Below are 19,872 nucleotides of genomic sequence, written 5' to 3'. Positions count from 1 at the left end.
CACCTTGTTATAGTCTCTATAGTATGTAATTCACATTCAATTGAAAGCACCAAAACATTGTCTTTTCTCTATTTAAAAGATAAATGTGACTTCTTGCAGCCTGACTATTTTGAGATTGTGCCCTTCAGGACAATGATTCTAATTCTGTCAAATTTTATTGTAGGATTCACACTGAGTGGTTTTTAAGATTGTCTTAATTTTCCAGCTTGGAAAACTGCCAAAAGGGGCAGCATTAGAGAAAAATTCATATTACCATCCATAAACGCTTTGGTACAGAGTTTGATTCCATGAAGTAGTTTGTTAATAATTCAGTTTGCAAAATTTTAAACAATGTACTTTTTAAAGAAATGGCAATGAAAGACTGGGTGTGATTAGACACATATTTCATTGTTGCCAGAAATATTCAAAACGATGTGCACTCAAGATAACAATAGAAAAACAGGTGAATTATTATAATGCCCAGATGGAAATAATCACTTTGAGAACTGTAGTTTTATTATGAATGCAAAGTGAAATAATGTGACAATGTTTTAAATTGTCTCCATTTAGGAGACAAGCATCTTTCTGCCATTTTGCTTTATACTAATTCACTTCAGAGTTAGGGTGCTATTTTTAGAATTTGCATGAAGAATCAGTGCAGCTACATGTATTCTATAACCTATATTAATTATATGTAGAAATGTACGTGCCATCTCCTTGTTCTTCACTGGCTTTATTCAGTCATTGTAAGCATGGCAACAGTGAGAATTTATGTTGCTTATTTAATAAAGTTAAATTAATAAATAAGCGAATCCAGTCATATCCTGAGAACTGTGCAAACATAATATCTTACTGATTTTTTTATGTGTGCCATAATCTGCCAGAGCCTTGGCAACCACTTTTTTTTTCAAGTGGTTGTCTTGGTGGAAAGATTCTGTGAGTGGTTCCCCACGTCCTTCTCACAGCGCAGTTTTTTTACGAGGCCGAGGTGCGAGCTCAACATTCAACCCAGCATGGATGGAAAGCATACCCGGGAGCGGCCCAACTGGGTTCGAACTTGGGAACTTTGGCTCCGGAGTCTGGCGCTGATGTCACTGCGTCACCAGCTGGATGATTTTATGGGGATTCAGATGGGTTTCTTTTGCAGTAAGATTAAAGCTATCCAATCAGCTGCCCCACCTCTTTCTCTGGCTAATAAGGTCAAACCTCAGAGCAATCCTTCCTCCAAACTTACACCTTTTTCTCCAATCATCGGTCAAGGGCAAGCCAAGCACATTTTTATCTGAGACCCTCCTCCTGCTGTCTCAGCTATATTCTAATTAAACTGATGACTATTAACTTCCCTTTCTTGTCCCCATGCTGGGTCATATTGTTTTCTCCCCCTACAACTCTGCCAGGAATGCGCCTCTCATGAACGCTTGGTCCTGTCGTCTTTGTAAACTGCAGCCCTGTCCACAAACTCCCTTTGCTTCCAAAGTCCAAGAAGTTATTGTAACCTCAGAATGCCCCCATCTTTACCCGAACCCAAGGTCATGTTTTAACAAACAAGTTGCCTCTTTTCATATGTTTATACTCCATATATAGGAGGCCAGTCAGCCCAGTTAGTCCGTCTCCATTCCTAGCACAATCCCATCAAAGACATTCCTACATTTATTTCTGTGGAATCTGTTTACACTCACATGCTCATAATTGCACCCAGATTTTCCTGCATCCGTTTGCACTGCAGGTAGTATACAGTGGCCAACTAAACTGCCAATCAGCATATCTTTGGCTGGTGGGAGGAACCGACGGTGAATTATTCTAACCACTCGGGTGGCATCAGTGTAGGGATCGAACCTGAGGCACCAGCAGCATTTGGTGTGCCACTGCAGCAAAGGTAATCTGTCCCCCATCTATCCTTTAATCTCTGACAGACTGAGTCTGCATTCTGTCTGCACCTCCTTCTATCTATTTGCAATGGGAGAATAAAAGCAGCAGTGGCCTCTCTACCTGTGCTACTACAGTACCCTCTAGTGTCCCTCAAGGCTCAATCCTTGCTGCTCTGATCTTTCTCCCCAGTAACAACCACCAAAATCACTTTCTATTTGTTCTCTGAAGATGACCAGGTCAGCCCACAACCACCTTAGTGACTATACCATTGAATCTGTGCCCAGCATTTGCAGTTTTGGTATCACCATCACCAACACTGTCTTTTTTCACTTCCTCAGCATCACTCTTCTCTGCCCTCACGTGTGCTGCTCTTACCACTAGACTTGACGTACAATGCGTGACTGAGGCGCCACCATCTTTTACTCTCCATAAACTGTGTCCAATTTCGCACAGAGTTTTACTCTCCATAAACTGTGTCCAATTTCGCACAGAGTTTTACTCTCCATAAACTGTGTCCAATTTCGCACAGAGTTTTACTCTCCATAAACTGTGTCCAATTTCGCACAGAGTTTTACTCTCCATAAACTGTGTCCAATTTCGCACAGAGTTTTACTCTCCATAAACTGTGTCCAATTTCGCACAGAGTTTTACTCTCCATAAACTGTGTCCAATTTCGCAGTCCTGTGCTTGTTAACCTGAAATGCCTCCTGGTTAAGCAATGCCTGATTTTTAAGGGTCTCGGGCCGTCTTCAAATTCTACGCATATCTTTCCTCAATTTTTCTCTATAATAACTTTTAGGCCCTCAGCTGTCTAAGATATCTGCACTCATCCAATTGTGACACCCCCAGTCATCCATAAATTTGATCTCCCCCTCCAATGGCAGCTGTGCTTTCAGTTGCCTAGGCCTAATTCCTGCCCTAATCTTTTCCTCGCCTCCATCTTTATTTACTTCCTCCTTTAAAATACTCCTTAAATCCTACTTTGTTGAACTGGCCAGGCTTTTAGTTGTCTGGAATTAAGAAAAAAACAAAAAATGCTGGAAAGACTGAGCAGATCAGAAACCATCTGTACAAAGAGAAGCATTTCAGTCTGAAGACCCCTCCCTGGAATTGATCAGATGCAGCCTAACCTTCTGAGTTTCTAACATTCCCCTGGCACCACGTTAGCCTGTAAATTTGATTTTGAGATTACTGGCAACAGTCAACATGTCAGGCAGCACTCTATGGATAGAGAAATAGTAAACGTTTCAGGACTAGACCCTTCATCAGATCTGGGAAGAGGGTAAACAAGTTAGTTTTAGGTAGCAGAGACGGATGAGTGGAACAAAGGGAATATGTCAGTTAGGTTGATTCTGGATAACTCACTGTGGTAGATACATAGCAGTTAAGGTCAGATTGAGTTCCTTTGCCGTGTAGTACATTACTAAAGCAAGGCTGTGCAACATACACTAAGGTCAGCACAGGTCGACCTTCACTAATCCGGCACCACTGGGACCTGAGGAGTGCCGGATTAGTGAAAATGCCAAATTACAGAAGGATCACATTAAGCATAATCAGTGCTGGATTATCAAAGAAACCGGATTACAGGTAGTCGGATTAGTGAAGGTCGACTGTATCTACAGATAAGAAGGAAAGAACTGAAGGCAGAAATGGCCTGATACAGGACAGGATAAAAGAAGAGTTAACCTAAAGTAGCAGAATTTGATATTGACTTCTGCAGGCTTGTCAGAGCAAAGGACATCAGAACTGAAATAGTAGCTCTGTTAACTTTTGCACATCGTATGGTGAGTTTTGTAATTTCTCACAGAAAGTGCAATATGTGGTATCCTGTACCTGCGTTCAGGCTGCCCATATGGTAGCTGCAGAACAGAGCAAAAGATGGAAGGATGAATATGTATACAAACAGTCGATAAGCTACGTGGTTCCATTGAAATCTTCTCCTCCCCAAAGGAGGAGAAGTTACTGACCACAGCATCAGGTGTGAATTGTTCTTTTCCAAGCCAAGCAAGTAGCGGGTCTCATCACCAAGAATGACGAGTCAGCATACAGAGAGGAGGTGCAGCAGCTAACAGACTGGTACAGAGCCAATGACCTGTCTCTGAATGTGAACAAAACAAAAGAGATGGTTGTTGACTTCAGGAGAGCACGGACCGACCACTCTCCGCTGAACATTGACGGCTCCTCCATAGGGATTGTTAAGGGCACCAAATTTCTTGGTGTTCACCTGGTGGAGAATCTCACCTGGTCCTTTAACCCCAGCTCCATAGCCAAGAAAGCCCAGCAGTGTGTCTACTTTCTGCGAAGGCTGAGAAAAGTCCACCTCCCACCCCCCATCCTCACCACATTCTACACAGGTTGTATTGAGAGCATCCTGAGCAGCTGCATCACTGCCTGGTTTGGGAATTGCACCATCTCGGATCGCAAGGCCCCGCTGCGGATAGTGAGGTCAGCTGAGAAGATCATTGGGGTCTCTCTTCCTGCTATTACAGACATTTACACCACATGCTGCACCCGCAAAGCAAACAGCATTATGAAGGACCCCACGCACCCCTCATACAAACTCTTCTCCCTCCTGCCATCTGGCAAAAGGTACCAAAGCATTCAGGGTCTCACGACCAGACTATTTAACAGTTTCTTCCCCCAGGCCATCAGACTCTTCAATACTCAGAGTCTAGACTGACATCTACATCATTTATTATTATATTGTAATTTGTCCTCTACTGTGCCTATTGTGTGGTTTATTAATTATTGTACTGTACTGCCCTGCACTGTTTTGTGCACTTTATATAGTCTTGTGCAGCTCTGTAGTCTAGTGTAGTTTTTACGTTGTTTTACGTAATCTATTGTAGCTTTGTGCTGTCTCACACAGTCCAGTGTAGTTTTGTGTTGTTTCATGTCACACCAGGGTCCTGGAGGAATGTTGTTTCATTTTTACTGTGTACTGTACCAGCAGCTTATGGTCGAAATGACAATAAGCTTGACTTGACAAGCAGTGGAAAGGATAGAAATCGGACTTTATTTTGCATAACATGGAAAGTGAGAGACCAAACATGGCAAGTATGTGACAGATTATCTTAAGAAGACTGTTGTTGGGAATTAGAAACAAAGTACTTTCATTCATCATTTTTTGAGAGAGTGCCAAAGCATTTATGTGGTGATGTAGGTCCTCTCGTACACCCATCACTTATCTTCCCGGGAGTACAGCAGGATTCTGATAAAGAAAAATGAATTCAGTCAACCAATCCATGGGATAATATAATAAAAATAAAAGTGCCTCACATTTGACAAGAAGTAACTGGATTTAATTCCAAGAAGTGTCCCATAGTTGCAGATCTCAAAGTGTTTCCATAAGCTAAGGTAACAGATATGGATGTTAGAATGACAGATGAGAGTCTACAATAAAATTAGAATGCATCAGTGATCTCAGCTGGTAGTTTCAAGCTTTGGGATTGAATCACAGCACTTGACCTCATCTGCAAAAATAGTATTTTGTGAAATTTCTTTCTGTGGAGACAGAAGAGAACTGGACAGTGCACATCTATCTTCACATCTTTCTACAGATGTGTAGCAGAGAGCATCCCAGCAAGCTGCATCACTGCACAGTACGGAGACTGCACTGCAGCAGACAGGAAGTTTCTACGGCGGGTGGTCAAAGCTGCCCAGTGCATCTCTGGCACCAGCCAACCTGCCATCAGGGACCTACAGTATATACAGAAAAGGGCCAGTGACATCAGGAATGATCCCATCCACCCTGCACATGGACTGTTTGTCCCACTCCCATCAAGGAGGAAGCTACGATGCATCCGTTCAGTAAGATCCAAGTGACTCAAAATGGGTGCATCTACACTCAAAAACAGTTACTTTCCCCAAGCAGTAAGGCTGATCAACACCTCCACCCACTAACCCACCCCTCCACATCCCCCCACCACCACTACCTTATATTCTTCTGTCAGTCACCTTATATACAGACACTTCAGTGCCTAGCGTCACTTCATGGACATACAATCAATCTGTGTATATAAGCTATCATATATTTATTGTGTTTTTATTATTATTATTGTGTTCTTTATCTTCTTGTGTTATTTTGTGCTGCATTGGATCCAGAGTAGCAAGTTTTTCATTCCCCTTCACACCTGTGTACTGGAAGTGACATTAAATAATCTGGAATCTTGAGCCTATTGTGAATAACAAGCTTCAAAGTGATAGTTAGCTGCACAAGCCCTTTGTAATAAATAAACTTCTGCACACCTACAGAAGAATTAATGAGCAATTACTTATTTATTGTCTTGATTTCGCTGAGTGTACTCAGTCCTAGGATGAAAATCGAAGACAATTGCAGATGCTGTAAATACGAAGTAAAACCAGAAAATTATGGAAGCACTCAGTAGGTCTGGCTGCATTTGTGGAAAGAGCAAGAGTTAGTGTTTCAAGTCAAAGGCCTCTGAGACTTACTTAGTTTCTCTCTCCTTGGGTCCTCAGTGTTAGGCCCAGAGTTTTAAGAATTTCCTCTCTTTCTCCATCATCAAACCCATCTCTCTGACCAGATTCTAGTCAGGTCACTAGTCTCCCTTCTTTAACTTATGGCATTTTGTGTCTGATTTAATTGATATGAAGTTATGTATTTGTTATGTTAAAGACAGTTTGAAAAAGTACATTGTTGATACTGAGTCATCATTCAGTAAGATTCAAACAACTCGAAATGGGTGTGTCTACACTTAGTGGCCACTTTATTAGGTACCGCCTGGACCTAACAAAGTGGCCATTGACTGTATGCTCATGGTCTTCTGCTGTCGTAGCCCATCCACTTCAAGGTCCGATATGTTGTGGATTCAAAGATGCTCTTCTGCACATCACAGGTGTAATGCATGGTTATTTGAATTACTGCCACCTTCCCGTCAGCTTGAACCAGTCTGGCCGTTCTCCTCTAACCTTTCACATTAACAAGGCGTTTTCACCCACAGAACTGCCACTCACTGGATGCTTATTTTTTTGTTTATTGCACCATACTCTGTAAACTCTAGAGACTGTTGTGCATGAAAAACCCGGTTTCTGAGATACTCAAACTACCCCATCTGACACCAACAATCATTTCATAGTTATAGTCACTTAGACCACATTTCTTCCCCATTCTGATGTTTAGTCTGAACAACAACTGAACCTCTTGACCATTTCTACATGTTTTTATGCATGGAGTTGCTACCACATGATTGCTGATTAGATTATTGCATCAACGAGCAGGTGTACAGGTCTATCTAATAAAGTGGCCACTGAGTGGAGATTGCGTGATATGCTGAGATGTGGAAAAAAAACTTGAAATCAAGTTAAACTTGCGTTGAACCTTCCCATGTCTAGTTTTAATAATTGAGATAGTGTGGTATTTGTGTGGTGCACGGACTCTCTTCAGAATGCAGATTATGCATTAAAACAATTTAGTAAGATTACATGCCACAGATTTGTATCTCCCTTCCACTTTCCAAACTTGCTAGCTTGAGGGAAGGAAGGATTATTACACTTTTCACAGAAGAGCCTGTTGTTTACCAGGAGCATTTCAGCCACTAGTCTCTGACAAAAGCCAACTTTCCTCTCCTTGACTCCTGGCGACAGCAACTCTACAGTCAGTGTGTGATCACTGACCCCTCTGTGCAATCACCAGACATTCCTTCAAAGTACCACCTCTGCCCCAAAACCCCTGCAATTATTGTTTTCAGATCTGGAGATGATATTGTCCAGAAGGTTCTTTAGAAGTCAACAATGAAGGACAGACTTTGTGTTTTCAAGTGCTTTATTAGCTATTCATAACAAAGAATAACAGTAAAGCACTGTGGCAGGTAACTAACTCTGACTGCAACCAACTAACTGTGAAACAGAACCTCGTGGTCTCTATGTATACTGAAAGCTGGTTCATGCAGGACAGGTATGGGAATCTTCTCTGATAAGAATGGCCTGGGAGACAAGGACAGACTTGATTTACACTGCTGTGACATCTCAGCCTTGCAAAGAAACTACAGAAATACAGAACCAGTTCTACTACAAAATTCCTGAAAATTCACAAGCATAAATAACATTTAACTACAAGAGAAATAACCTGTTAGACCCTAATCCAATACCCCAAATCCTCAAAAAAAAATTGCAACCACCATCTCACTCAGAATGTAACCAGAAACAGCAAGAGTATAACTGAATGGGAACAGTACCCACTTCTGAGGGAAGGCCAGTCAGTCAAATTGGCCTCTGGACAAAGGAACTGAATAAACTCACTAATATATTGTATGGGTGTCACTAAGATTGGATCTAGTTCTTTGTGATGCTCTCTCCCTCTCATAGTGAAATAGCCCCCAACGTTTGTTATCTATGTTCACATAGCATTTGGGGAAGATATTTAGGAAGTTTCAAGGTTTGTGGAACTGTCCCAGTGACAGATTATCATCTTCCAGAGAAGAAATGTGAGCAATTGCCTCACCAATGATACTGCATTAGAGAAGGAATGTTCAGCTTCTACATCAGTTATGGCCACATCAGATACTGTCTGACTGCATTCAGACAGCATGCAGCCAAATTAATGGAAAAGGGAATTTTAGGAAAATTCCTCTTAGTATTGACAATTCACTGCCTTTTTTTAATTTGTGGGCTAGAAAATTCAGACAAGCTCACCAGGTCAGATAGCATGTTCTGCGCAGAGACACACGGAAGTAAGATTCTGATCAGTAGATTCAGGTTATGTAGAAATTAGACTGATTAAGCCGAGGAAGAACATTCACTCATTCTTAAGAGGAAACAGAAACAAGTCAGCTCACTTTTCCATTTGAGGTTTTCAATGAATTAGTTGATTTCTAGGTAACGAAGGAAGTCATTTGAACATGTCTACTTTGGTGTACAATTTTTCTGTTTATTTTCTTAGTAAACTGTAAACAACGAACTAGCTCAGACTCAAGACTTCAAATGGAAAACTGAGGGGCTATATTTCTGTATCTTCTTAAGAGTGAGCTTTCTTCCCCAACTAAATCATTTCCATTTTATACAACATTATTTTATTGATCAGAGATGTTACTTCTCTGTCTGCATAAAATGATGATGTGATAATGTTTATTAACGTTTTGCATCAAAATATATCACATAGAACTTTCCCAGGAATTGTCCCTGGTAACTTTAATATTAAATTGGCAGTCATCCAAGGGGGATGGCAGAAATATCAGTTTATACCTTTCCTCTAGGAGCTTTGCTGAAAATACCTTCCTTGCTATGTTTTTTTAGAGATTCCAAGATGGAATTTGTGAGAAGAGACTATGATGATTAATATTTTTAATGAAATGTGCTCTTTGTTTCTTCTCTGCGTGGTAAACAAAAGACGTGTTGTGCAGTATATTTGAGGACTGGAGATGACTACTTCCCAGATCTTATCTTTCTTTTTGAAGATGAATAATTGATTTCTCTTCCTGCATAAGATACACAGAAATCTGTTCAGTTATTTCATTGATCAGCACAGCTGTGAACATAAATCAAAGTGCTATAATTTATTGACCAATCACAAATGTTTCGTGGAATGGTAATAGTATGGATGAAAGTGAACGGTACTAAACCAAGATTTAACCAAACAAAAGTCATGCCCTTGATAACACTGGCTTTATCATGATAATTGACCAATGAGTTAATGTCCATTTCATAATGATTATTTTTTTTTCATTTATATGCATTTCTAATTTTTTTATTTGCCTTCATCTAGTTTAAGTGTTAGTCCTAATATCTAGCTAGCCAATGGGGAGGTGTCAATGGTGGAATGTTAGGGGAATATTGAGAGGTAGGCTTCACTGCATGCTGTGCAGTGTCAACCTGCCTCCTGTCAGCGGGAAATGAGCTGGAAGAGGCCATAACCATCATAGCTGGTAAGGAGATAACAGGTGCCAATGTGGAATGGTAGGTGTCACATTGTGTGCAATCCTAAGGGGATGCTTATTCACAAAGGGGAGGTCAGAGGATAAGGAAAGGATTGTAAATACTTTAATCTAGTCTTCATTTGCCAGTTTTGTCGAGTACTGGTAAAAAACAGGCAATCGGGGTAACCGTTATCATGCAGCCTTACTAGAAATTTTAACTGAACACGCCAGCTACTTGGAAGAGGTTGACTGCTGCCTGTTCTATCACTGTGGCTTTATTGAGATTACTTTGAGTTTTTCAGTCTTCATATTTCACCCACTAACCCCAACCCAACTCCGCATGTTGCTTTCTTCCATTCTATTTAATATTTGTCTGGGTACATTATTTTTTAGCCCTATCGTAATAGTGAAACTTTACAGAAATCTCATTAGTGTTGGTAATGTCTGACTGAAAGTTTAAAAGCTGGAACTATCTACTGGACTTTGGGCACCAGAACCTGGCCATGCATTTTCAGCAAAACTGTTTTCCTGGCGTACCTGTCATTATTCTCCACTTTGCAGAGAATCTAGACATTGATGCACATGTGAGCACCTCCCATACATAACTGCAGTGGCACGCTTGACTGTAAAATCCAAGATGCAGAAATCAGTCAGGTAATTGAAGAACGTTTCATGAACAGGATATGAATCCCATGGGATGCATCACAGTGATAAAGATGAAGGAAATGGGCTTGTGTGGGAAAGTGGCTCTGGGGAAAAAGATCAACCATGATGTTATTAAGTGGTAGAGCAGACACAAAGGGCTGAATGGATGACTTCAGCTTCTTTTCCGTGTAAAGATATAGGATGACAAATGCCAACCACAGTTACGCAAATTATATTGATTTATCCCAAGCAATTGACCAATAAAAGGACCCGCATACAATGATTTTAAAAGCCACTACATACATGATTACAACTGACAGTGCTGTTAATGATTCCGATTTGTAAGTATATCTTGAAGTTAAAGTGGAGAAGTGCCAAACTACTTCTTCTTGTCTCATCTTTGTTTTTTTTAACTCAGCACTTCCAGCATTTCCAAAGCTTAATCATGTGACTACTGTCTTTTTCCTTATTAACAGGTGGCTAAGCAGACTAGGCTTGGCTACAGTGGGGTATGCAGAGAAAGAACAACGACTCAGACAGGATCAAGGTACAGTAACCAGTATAACTATCTGCAATAATTGTATACCACATTCAAGTGGATTTTTCAAATACCACTTTCTTATTTAACGCTGTGATCATACTTTTAGCTGTTCACCAATTACCTTTGCACTCTTGACCATTGCCCATCTCCCTATCCATCAACAAATGGATTTTAAAATTTTCATCCGTGTTTTCCTATCCTCCATTGGAACATAACTTCCTCCGGCCATACAATGCTCCATCCATTGCGCGTTCCCAGTTTTCGTCAATCCTCCTTTTGTAATTATGCATTCAGTAGCTCACGCTGTGAGCTCTAGAATTCTCTCCTTAAACCTTCCTTCTTTTCTTTCTTCTGAGCCACCTTATGAATCTGACGTTATGATGTTTTGATCACCTGCCCTAATATATAGGGTGGTGGGGTGGAGATATGCCTCTAACAAAGGAGGTGTAAGGCACTTCTTCCCTCTAGCCTGAAAGTCACCCTTAAGCAAGGTGTAGCAGCTGCTTAGCCCCCCTCCCGATCAGGGTCACGTAAAGCCATGGCAGCAGGTGGCGGGCAGCCCTATAAGCAGCTGCTACATATGACGAGTCTTGGATATGTGTCCACTGACACCAGGCAGACAATCTCTGAAGAGTACTGATGAATGGCTGGGGTCATCCACCTTGTGAAGACACTGTCCAGAAGAAGGCAATGGCAAGCCACTTCTGTATAAAAATTTGCCAAGACCGATCATGGTCAAGACCATGATCACCCACGTCATACAACATGGCACTTAATGGTGATGGTGGTCCTAATATACCCTAATGTGGCTCGATGCTAAATCAGATTATCAAATGTGTCTATGAAGCATGCTGAGCTGTTTTACCATGTTAAACTGCTCTATAAATACAATTTGGCATCATTGTCATTAGTTATTTTCCGGTATTACTCTCCACACAAAAATGCTTTCAACCAATTGAGAATAAAGTTGAGTGAAGCATGGGGTGTCCAGAGCAATCCAAGTTTCCTGCCAGATAGTTTAGATTAAAAGTACTCTTTTTCCAAAATGATTACCACTGATACATATGCTAAGACGAAGAGAAAAGGGTAACAATTTCTACCAAGTGACTATGAAACATTTGCTTTTTATGGGTTAGATAAAATTCAATTGAAGCACTACAACAGAATGTGTTGTTTTATGTTCTTAATAATTCGTGAAAACTCAGCACGGTGCCCTATACTTTCTTACAAATACTGATTTTCTTCATTTTTCTAGACATACATATTAAAAATAAACAGATTTGTATTCAAAATTATCACTTCATAAGTTTGCTGCTATGATTTAACTTAGTAATAAAAGACAGGTGATTTGAATGCTTAAATTTACATAATGTGGTGAGAATTCATTCTGTCTGTCGGTTTTAATTCAATCTGTTCTTGTAACAGAAGTGTATGGAACAGCACTTAGGCAGAAAAGCTCAAAAATAGGGCTGCTCTGGTCAATTCATTTCTAATAATTATTAGTTTTACAGCCATTTTGGCATCAGTCAACTCGAGTTAATTTAAAAATCAGCATCATTTTGCCTTGTGTATTTTACCATTTTATATGCTTCTGTACAGTTGAAGTCTTGTCTTTGATATGCAAATACAAGCCTGATGTTGAAAGGGGTGATCTTTCTGAGCAGAACTGCAGAGAGGAAACTTAAGTGTCAATATTTTGCCTTTTCACAGTATTAAGAACTTTTTTAAAAACTGGATTCCAGCATTGATCCCCTGATGGAAGGAAAGTGGGAGGTTGACTTTAACCCTTTATTCCAGAGGTCATTGTATAGCATGGGAAAGGATGTGGAGTTTGGATAGGAGCATTCCTTCCCCTTCTGGCACACAAGCAGCGCCGATGAACACCCACTGTTCTCGTGAATATAGCCACGCCGCCCTTCAGCCGCCAGGTTTCATGAACCTTGGGAAACTCAAGCAAGCAGAGGTAATCCCAGAAAGCAGCGACACAGTGGGACAGAAGTTGGCACTGCTGCCTCAGGATGCTAGTGGCCCAGCTTTGATCCTTGGGTACAATCTGAGTGGGTTTTTGCATCTTCTCCCTGGGAAAATGTGGGTTTCCTCCAGATGCTTTCCTTTTCTCCCACATCTTAAAGATGTACTAGTAGGTTTACTGACTGCTCTAAATAACCCCTCCTGCAGGCAAGTGATAAAAATGAATATTCAAAGGAAAGTTGATGTTCATTAGACAGAGAAGAAGACCCAAGGGTAGCGGGGAACAGGGAATGGGTCAGATGGCAGCTAGAATGAACCCAATGGAATGAATGGATTTCTCTATCTTATAAGTAAATTAAGATAAAGCAGGTTAAATCTGAAACTCCCACTATTATTATAATATTTATTAAGACATGCAGCTTCCTGGCACCACGATATTTTGAAGTAGAAAGTTTAAGGTCAAGGTTTACGTAGTTTTGAACATGTTGTCTGTCAATTGTCATGAGGTTTAAAGTACCAAGGTATTATCTGCATAAAGGTGGCAGGTGAAGAAAAACCTGGTTTTCACACAGTGCTTAGGGGCTGCGACCCAGCTGGTGGCATAGTGGCATCAGTGCCGGACTTCGGGATGAAAGGTCCCCAGTTGGAATCCAGCCGGCTCCCCTGCACGCTTTCCATCTGTACTGGGTTATAAGCTGGTGATCTATTTGGAAACTCACCCAGCAGAAGGCAATGGCAAACCTCTGCTGTAACTTGCCTCCTACGCAGTTCCCCAGTACGTCAGACAGGCGTGGAGGAAAATCATCCGCTAACTGGAGAAACTCCGGATGCAACGTACCTTTCCTTTCCTTTAGGGTCTGCAATACACATTGAGCAACTACGGTGAAGGTTAAAAGCAAAAGGAATCAAAATGGACCATGTGTTAGTTACAGAGGGCAGGTAAATAGAGAAGGAATGTGAATAATAGGAATGGACTCCAGAGGCTAGCATGGATCCAGTGGCTGAATGATCTCACATTATTATTATTATAAGATGGGATTCATATGTACTGAATATAGTCAGCAAAACCAAAGTGGCAAATACTGGATTGATTGCATTCCTTGGAAATAGGTCTAAGCATTGATGAAACAAGCTGCATTAACAAATGTGAAATGTATGGGAAATTATAACTTTCACTGTATGACGTTTAAATAGCTCAAGTAATTAGCAACTAGCTTTTTATCATGATAGATTATTGGAGTGAAAGCGAACAAGAGGATGCAGACACACCATCAACACCCAAGCAAGAGAGCCCACCACCTCCTTATGACACCTACCCTCGACCGCCTTCAGTGAGTGTGTTTTTTTTTCAATTATAGGTTAACGTTGAAGAATAAACAGTCAAGTCTGTTTCTCCTGCAGACTTACCAGTTGATATCAGTCAATTGCAAGTCTCTGTGCTCTCAACAGAAACAGAATCCATCAGTAATAACAGGAGCGATGAATGGTATAAGTTTGGACAAATATCAATTCACAATTTTTTTTCCAGCTGTACAGTAGTTCAGTGACAATAGGATTCAGTTAACATTTGGCAAATTAATTTAAATGGACTGTGTACATTTAGTAAATAAGATAGACCAAAGCATTGTAACTGTGGTATATTCCGTGTTATCAGAACCAGGATGCTTAATTCAAAACCATAATTTTAGAATTCTTAATCATTCAGAGGTCTTTCATATGCTGGCAGATCTAGATGATCTTTTTTTAAATTGACTATTTATGAACTTTAAATTTGTGCATCTTGTCAAAGAAATAAATCGCCAATATTAATATAACAAAAACAAATTGTTGAAGGAAAGCAGCAGTCAGGCAGCGTCTGTGGAGGCACGGGGACAATTGACATTTTTAGTTGAGACTCTGCATCAGGACACCATTAAATGTGTACCAATACATCAAGAGTATCTTTGCTGATATGATACTTTCAATGTCTTTGTCAATTAAGTTTAGTTTTTGAAGTATTTAAATACTTTGATCTTTTTTCCAATTGTCTCTATTTAAATTGCATGTTTTCCTTTAAGGGAGGGCATGTGTTTTCAGTCATAAACATCAATATGAATGTGAGTCCAGGTTACAATCATACTCATCATTGTATATTGTAAGGAAGTTGCTGGCAACATTTTTTAGGGACAGGATACATGAGCATTTGGAAATCCATGGCCTAATTAGGGAGAGACAGCGTGGCTTTATGAGGGGCAAGTCATGCCTTACCAACTTGATTTAGTTTTTTGACATGGTGACAGAAGGAACTGATGAAGATAGGGCAGTGGATTTTGTTTACGTGGATTTTAGTAAGGTGTTTGAGAAAATCCCTCATGGGAGGCTAACCCAAAAGATTAAGGTGCATGGGGTCTGCGGCGAACTGGCTGTTTGGATTCAGAAGTGGCTTACACAAAGAAGACAGAGGGTAGCAGTCAGAGGGACTTATTTGAGCTGAAGGTCTGTAATTAGTAGTGTTCTGCAGGGATCTGTGCTGGGGTCTCTGCTGTTTGTGATGTATATAAATGACCTGGATGAAAATGTAGATGGGTGGGTTAGCAAATTTGCAGGTGACACCAAGGTTGATGGAGATACGGATAGTGTAGAAGACTGGCAAAGATTACAGCATGATATAGACCAGTTACAGAAAGGGCAGATGGAGTTTAATCCAGATAAATGTGAGTTGTTGCACCTTGGTAGGGCAAATGCAGGGAGACTGTACGCTGTTCAGTGCAAGTTCCTTAACAGTGTTGCTGAGCAGAGAGACCTTGGGGTCCAAGTTCATAGCTCCTTGAAAGTGGCTACACAGGTTGACAGGGTGGTTAAGAAGTCTGATGGAATGCTTGCTTTTATTAGTCGAGGCATTGAGTTCAAAAGTCAAGAGGTTACGTTGCAATTTTATAAAACTCTGGTTAGGCCACATCTGGAGTATTGCATACAGTTCTGGTCACCCCCTGTTAGGAAGGATGTTGAGGCTTTTGAGAGTGTACAGAAGAGGTTTACCAGGATGCTGCCTGGTTTAGAGGCTGTGTCCTATCATGAGAGGCTGAACGATCTGGGGTTGTTTTCTCTGGAGTGAAGGAGGTAAAGTTTATGAGAGGCATAGATAGAGAAGACAGGGAGTATCTGATTCCCAGGGTAGAAATGTCTAATAACAGAAGCCATGCTTTGAAGGTGAAAGGGAGTAGGTTCAAAGGGGATGTGAGGGGCAAGTTTTTTTTACTCAGAGAGTGGTGGAAGCTGTTAAGAGATGTTTGGATGAATATGAGGAAGATGGAGGGATATGGACACAGTGTAAGTAGGAGGGATTAGTGTTTGAGATATTTTAAATTTACTTTTCAGCTGGTTCAGCACAACGTTATGGGCCAAAGGGCCTGTTCCTGTGCTCTACTGTTCTATGTTGTATGTTCTATCTTCCATTCACATCAGTGAAGTGATGTCCAGGGGTGATGTAACTATCAGCCAATACCTGTGTACTTATTTAATGTTTATAGCTAAAGAAAGAAAAGTTTCTTTCCCATAATCCATATATTTTACTAAGTGAAATAATTAAAAGTTGATTTTCCTGTATTTCCCTAAGTCCTTGTTACAGACAAGAATAACATGTTCTGGTTTTGTACAGCACAAGAAACACTTGGTTATAGCACATGAAATCACATCCAATTTATTTATGTGGGAAAGTTGACTACAAAGTCTTGTTCCTCTCTCAACTTGTAACTTTCATTCAGCAGCACAAGTAAAAGTATTTGCAGACTCCTCCAAACTCCAACAAAGGGAATAAAACTCATTATTGAACTAGGATGTGATGAATACCTTTGTTGGTCAGTAAAAAAAGTTATTGTGAAACACTGCTCTATTTTTAATAATTTGTAATACATAAATCAAAATCATTCTTTTTATATTTACTTATTGATCATTATATTATCATTTTAAGGTGAACTGTGCTAGTCCATATCTTGAACCTAAACATAACAGACTGTCTTCAACGGAGACCTCTCATTCACATTCGTCCCATGAGGAATTCCGGCCGGAACCTTCCGCAAGTATAGAATCTCCTGCTCGTAAACCCGGGGCTTGGGAACGGCGCTCGTGGCAGGATCTAATAGAGACTCCATTGACCAGCTCAGGGCTGCACTATCTCCAGACTCTTCCTCTCGAGGATTCTGTGTTTGGTGAAGCAGGCTTACCAACACCAGAACATCGGAGGCAGTCAACTCTACCAGCACAGCGGTGCCAGATCCAGGATCACTATGGACCCTTCCCATTAGCAGAGGGTGAGCGATGGTCAGGGCTCAGTGCTGGAGGGGGTAAACCGCGCAGTTTCACACTACCTCGAGATGGCGGATTCACCCATTCTTGCCAGAACTCCTCAATCTGTCTCCCGGGAGCTCAGGCTGAATTGGTTCAGAAGCAAGAAATCAAAGAGGAAAAGCAAGAGGATAAAGGTAAGAGGCATACATCACCTTCGACATTTCAGATCAACAAAAGCACTTCTTTCAATTTCAATTAGATATCCATTTTAACACTTAAGGGATTTAAAATGATGTATGTTTCTACTGAAACGAAAGGTTAATGCAATTGATTTATGATTAAATTCGGTCCTCAGGCAGTGAAGTACCTAGCAGATTAAAGGTGAAATCGCTTAAGGTTTAGCAGAAATGCCACAGGCAGTGGATTAGTTCCTCGATATACACAATTACAAACATCTTCTCAGGTTTACGGTTTGCTGTTCATAATCCATTCTGTTTAGGAACTGATGGCTGATGCGGGGAAAATCAGACTATAGCAAATACACAAAAATAATTTTATCAAAATATAGGAGCTGAACCCAATACTTTTAAACAAAACCACAATCAATCTAATGCTCTAATTTGATATAATCTAAGAAGTAACAATTTCTTTAATTAGAATCCAATCAGTGAGACTTGAGGGGAAATAAGATATTGATATGTGAGCATAATGTCACGTGTATGCCTCCATAAGTACAAGTACATTGGCAAAGCTGGTAAATGTAACGGATGCTTGAACCTGCCAACATCCCATAGGCATATTTTCACTGAGAACACACAAACATTAAGCCTTGCTTGCTTGTGTGGGTGAAGTAAAGATGTATACTTACTGTCCAGTCATGAAACATGATCCCCACAAGTGTAGCTGGCTCTCTCGTGTATAGCTATAGACTTATTAACTCTGCCTCAGTTATGGCCATATTCTTCTGCTTAAAGAACAACTTTCATCCCTTTGGAAATATTGCAAAGGTGCAAAGAAAGTTGCAGACACTAAATACTTTATTGAAACGATTGTATGACATACTTGGTAACATTTGGAATTTTCTTTTGGATTCTAGTAACTATTCGCTGTCCATAGTTTTTACTTAGTTCAATCAGCATGGCGTACTGCCACCCTATTCCCTTCAACTGCATAAATTCAATTCAGTAGTTCCATTTAATATCAGAGACTGTATACAATATACAACCTGAAATTCTTACTCTCTGCAGACATCCTCACTAAAGAAGAAAACCCCCAAAGAATGAATGACAGAAAAGATATAGGAACCCCAAAGCCTCCTGCCCCCCTCCCACGCATAAACAGCATCAACCCTACCCCACTTATTCTGGCATAACCATTAACATCCCCAGTGATTCGGTTTTGGTATGTCCATATTCAGCTATCATGTTAATTCATGAAAATAACTTCCTATTTGTCAAATTTACCCTTTATCCTTTGGAAGCACACCTTAGTTACTTTAGATCAAGAACGCAAGTTGATAACATATAGTGTTCAGTTGTTACTATTGTTTACTGATGAAAAATGAATTTAGTACATTAACATTGTTAGATGTTTCAACGTAATAGCAGCAAAGTCATTAGCATGCAGCATGATTGCAGGATAAAGCCTCAGGTGATGCACAGAGGTTATTGCCAGGGCCTCCCTGCTGTGTCACTTGATGTGACACGAGACTCAGCACTGAAATCATTCCACTGCATGAACCTGCAGTGCCTGTGCACTTGTTCCAGACTAAGAAGGAATGAAACAGTCACAACTCGTATATTTTGAAAAAAGTTGGTTTTAAATGGTCTATTAAGTGATAAATACCTCTCAATCATCTCAATTTTGGATTGTCTTTCACGTAAAGAACTACTAATTTTGCAAAAATTACAATAATAATAAGCTATTTTAACTTTATGACTCCCATTCTTTATTTTTTTAATTATACAGTATAAATGTGTTGTGCCTCCTGCTATGTAGCTTATGGTTTGTGTTCTGTATGTAACTATGTGGAGTTTTTACTCCAATAAGTTGAAGAGTCGTGTTATTCTTTGTCCTGCGCAGAGGCACCACAGCTGCCCTAGAGATGATGTCTTTCAAAATAAAACAATGCATTATAAGAATGTCTATGTCACTATAGAAGAGCTACTGGGTTAAAATTGGATTGGCCGTGTTTTAGAAATTGATACCCCGTTTTAAAAGGTAATAAGGTAGTTGTGGTGAACTATAGAATCCCTGAATTCTCAATAATTTATCATAACTAAACATGGCAATTATTCTAGTCAATATCAATACAATAAGGAAGTATTAATGTAAATAATCTGATGAACCAATTTTCTTAACCTTTGAGGAAATATCACTCCCAATAGACTGTGGAATCTTGAATGCTGTATGTAGACTACTGGAAAGCATTTGAAAACCTTCCTGCAAGTGTTAGTTCAACCCAAAGCAGTGCAGGCTCATGGTATGATTTACGGAAGATTAAGTAATTTGATAAAGTAATGAATCTTTGTTAAATTAGTTGTGTTAAGTTTGGGGGAAAATATCTGTGTGAAACGCTAGATTGTTTAGTGTTAGGAAACTGTTGCTTCTGATTTACATCAGTGACTTGGAATTATGTGAAACCAGTTTGGGAACAAAGCACAGAACCTACAAACATTGTCAGTGGACAAAATATTACTGGGAAAAAAGGAGGCATTTGTTTTTTGCTTC

General features: G+C 40.1%; 1 protein-coding gene across 3 annotated transcripts in view; it reads left to right on the top strand.

The window, feature by feature from the left end:
• Positions 1 to 19,872, top strand: part of cnksr2a (connector enhancer of kinase suppressor of Ras 2a) — a 562,236-nt gene that overhangs the window by 471,604 nt on the left and 70,760 nt on the right. For all 3 annotated transcript variants that reach the window (XM_072260647.1, XM_072260646.1, XM_072260648.1), the window contains exons 19-21: positions 10,841 to 10,911; positions 14,107 to 14,207; positions 16,826 to 17,336. In XM_072260647.1, the coding sequence (XP_072116748.1) occupies positions 10,841 to 10,911; positions 14,107 to 14,207; positions 16,826 to 17,336 (683 nt within the window). The remainder of the gene's footprint in view (positions 1 to 10,840; positions 10,912 to 14,106; positions 14,208 to 16,825; positions 17,337 to 19,872) is intronic.

The sequence above is a fragment of the Mobula birostris genome, chromosome 6 (genome assembly GCF_030028105.1).
Source record: "Mobula birostris isolate sMobBir1 chromosome 6, sMobBir1.hap1, whole genome shotgun sequence".
NCBI lineage: Eukaryota > Metazoa > Chordata > Chondrichthyes > Myliobatiformes > Myliobatidae > Mobula > Mobula birostris.
Note: the sequence above shows the minus strand (reverse complement) of the source record. Positions and strands in the feature narration are given on the sequence as shown.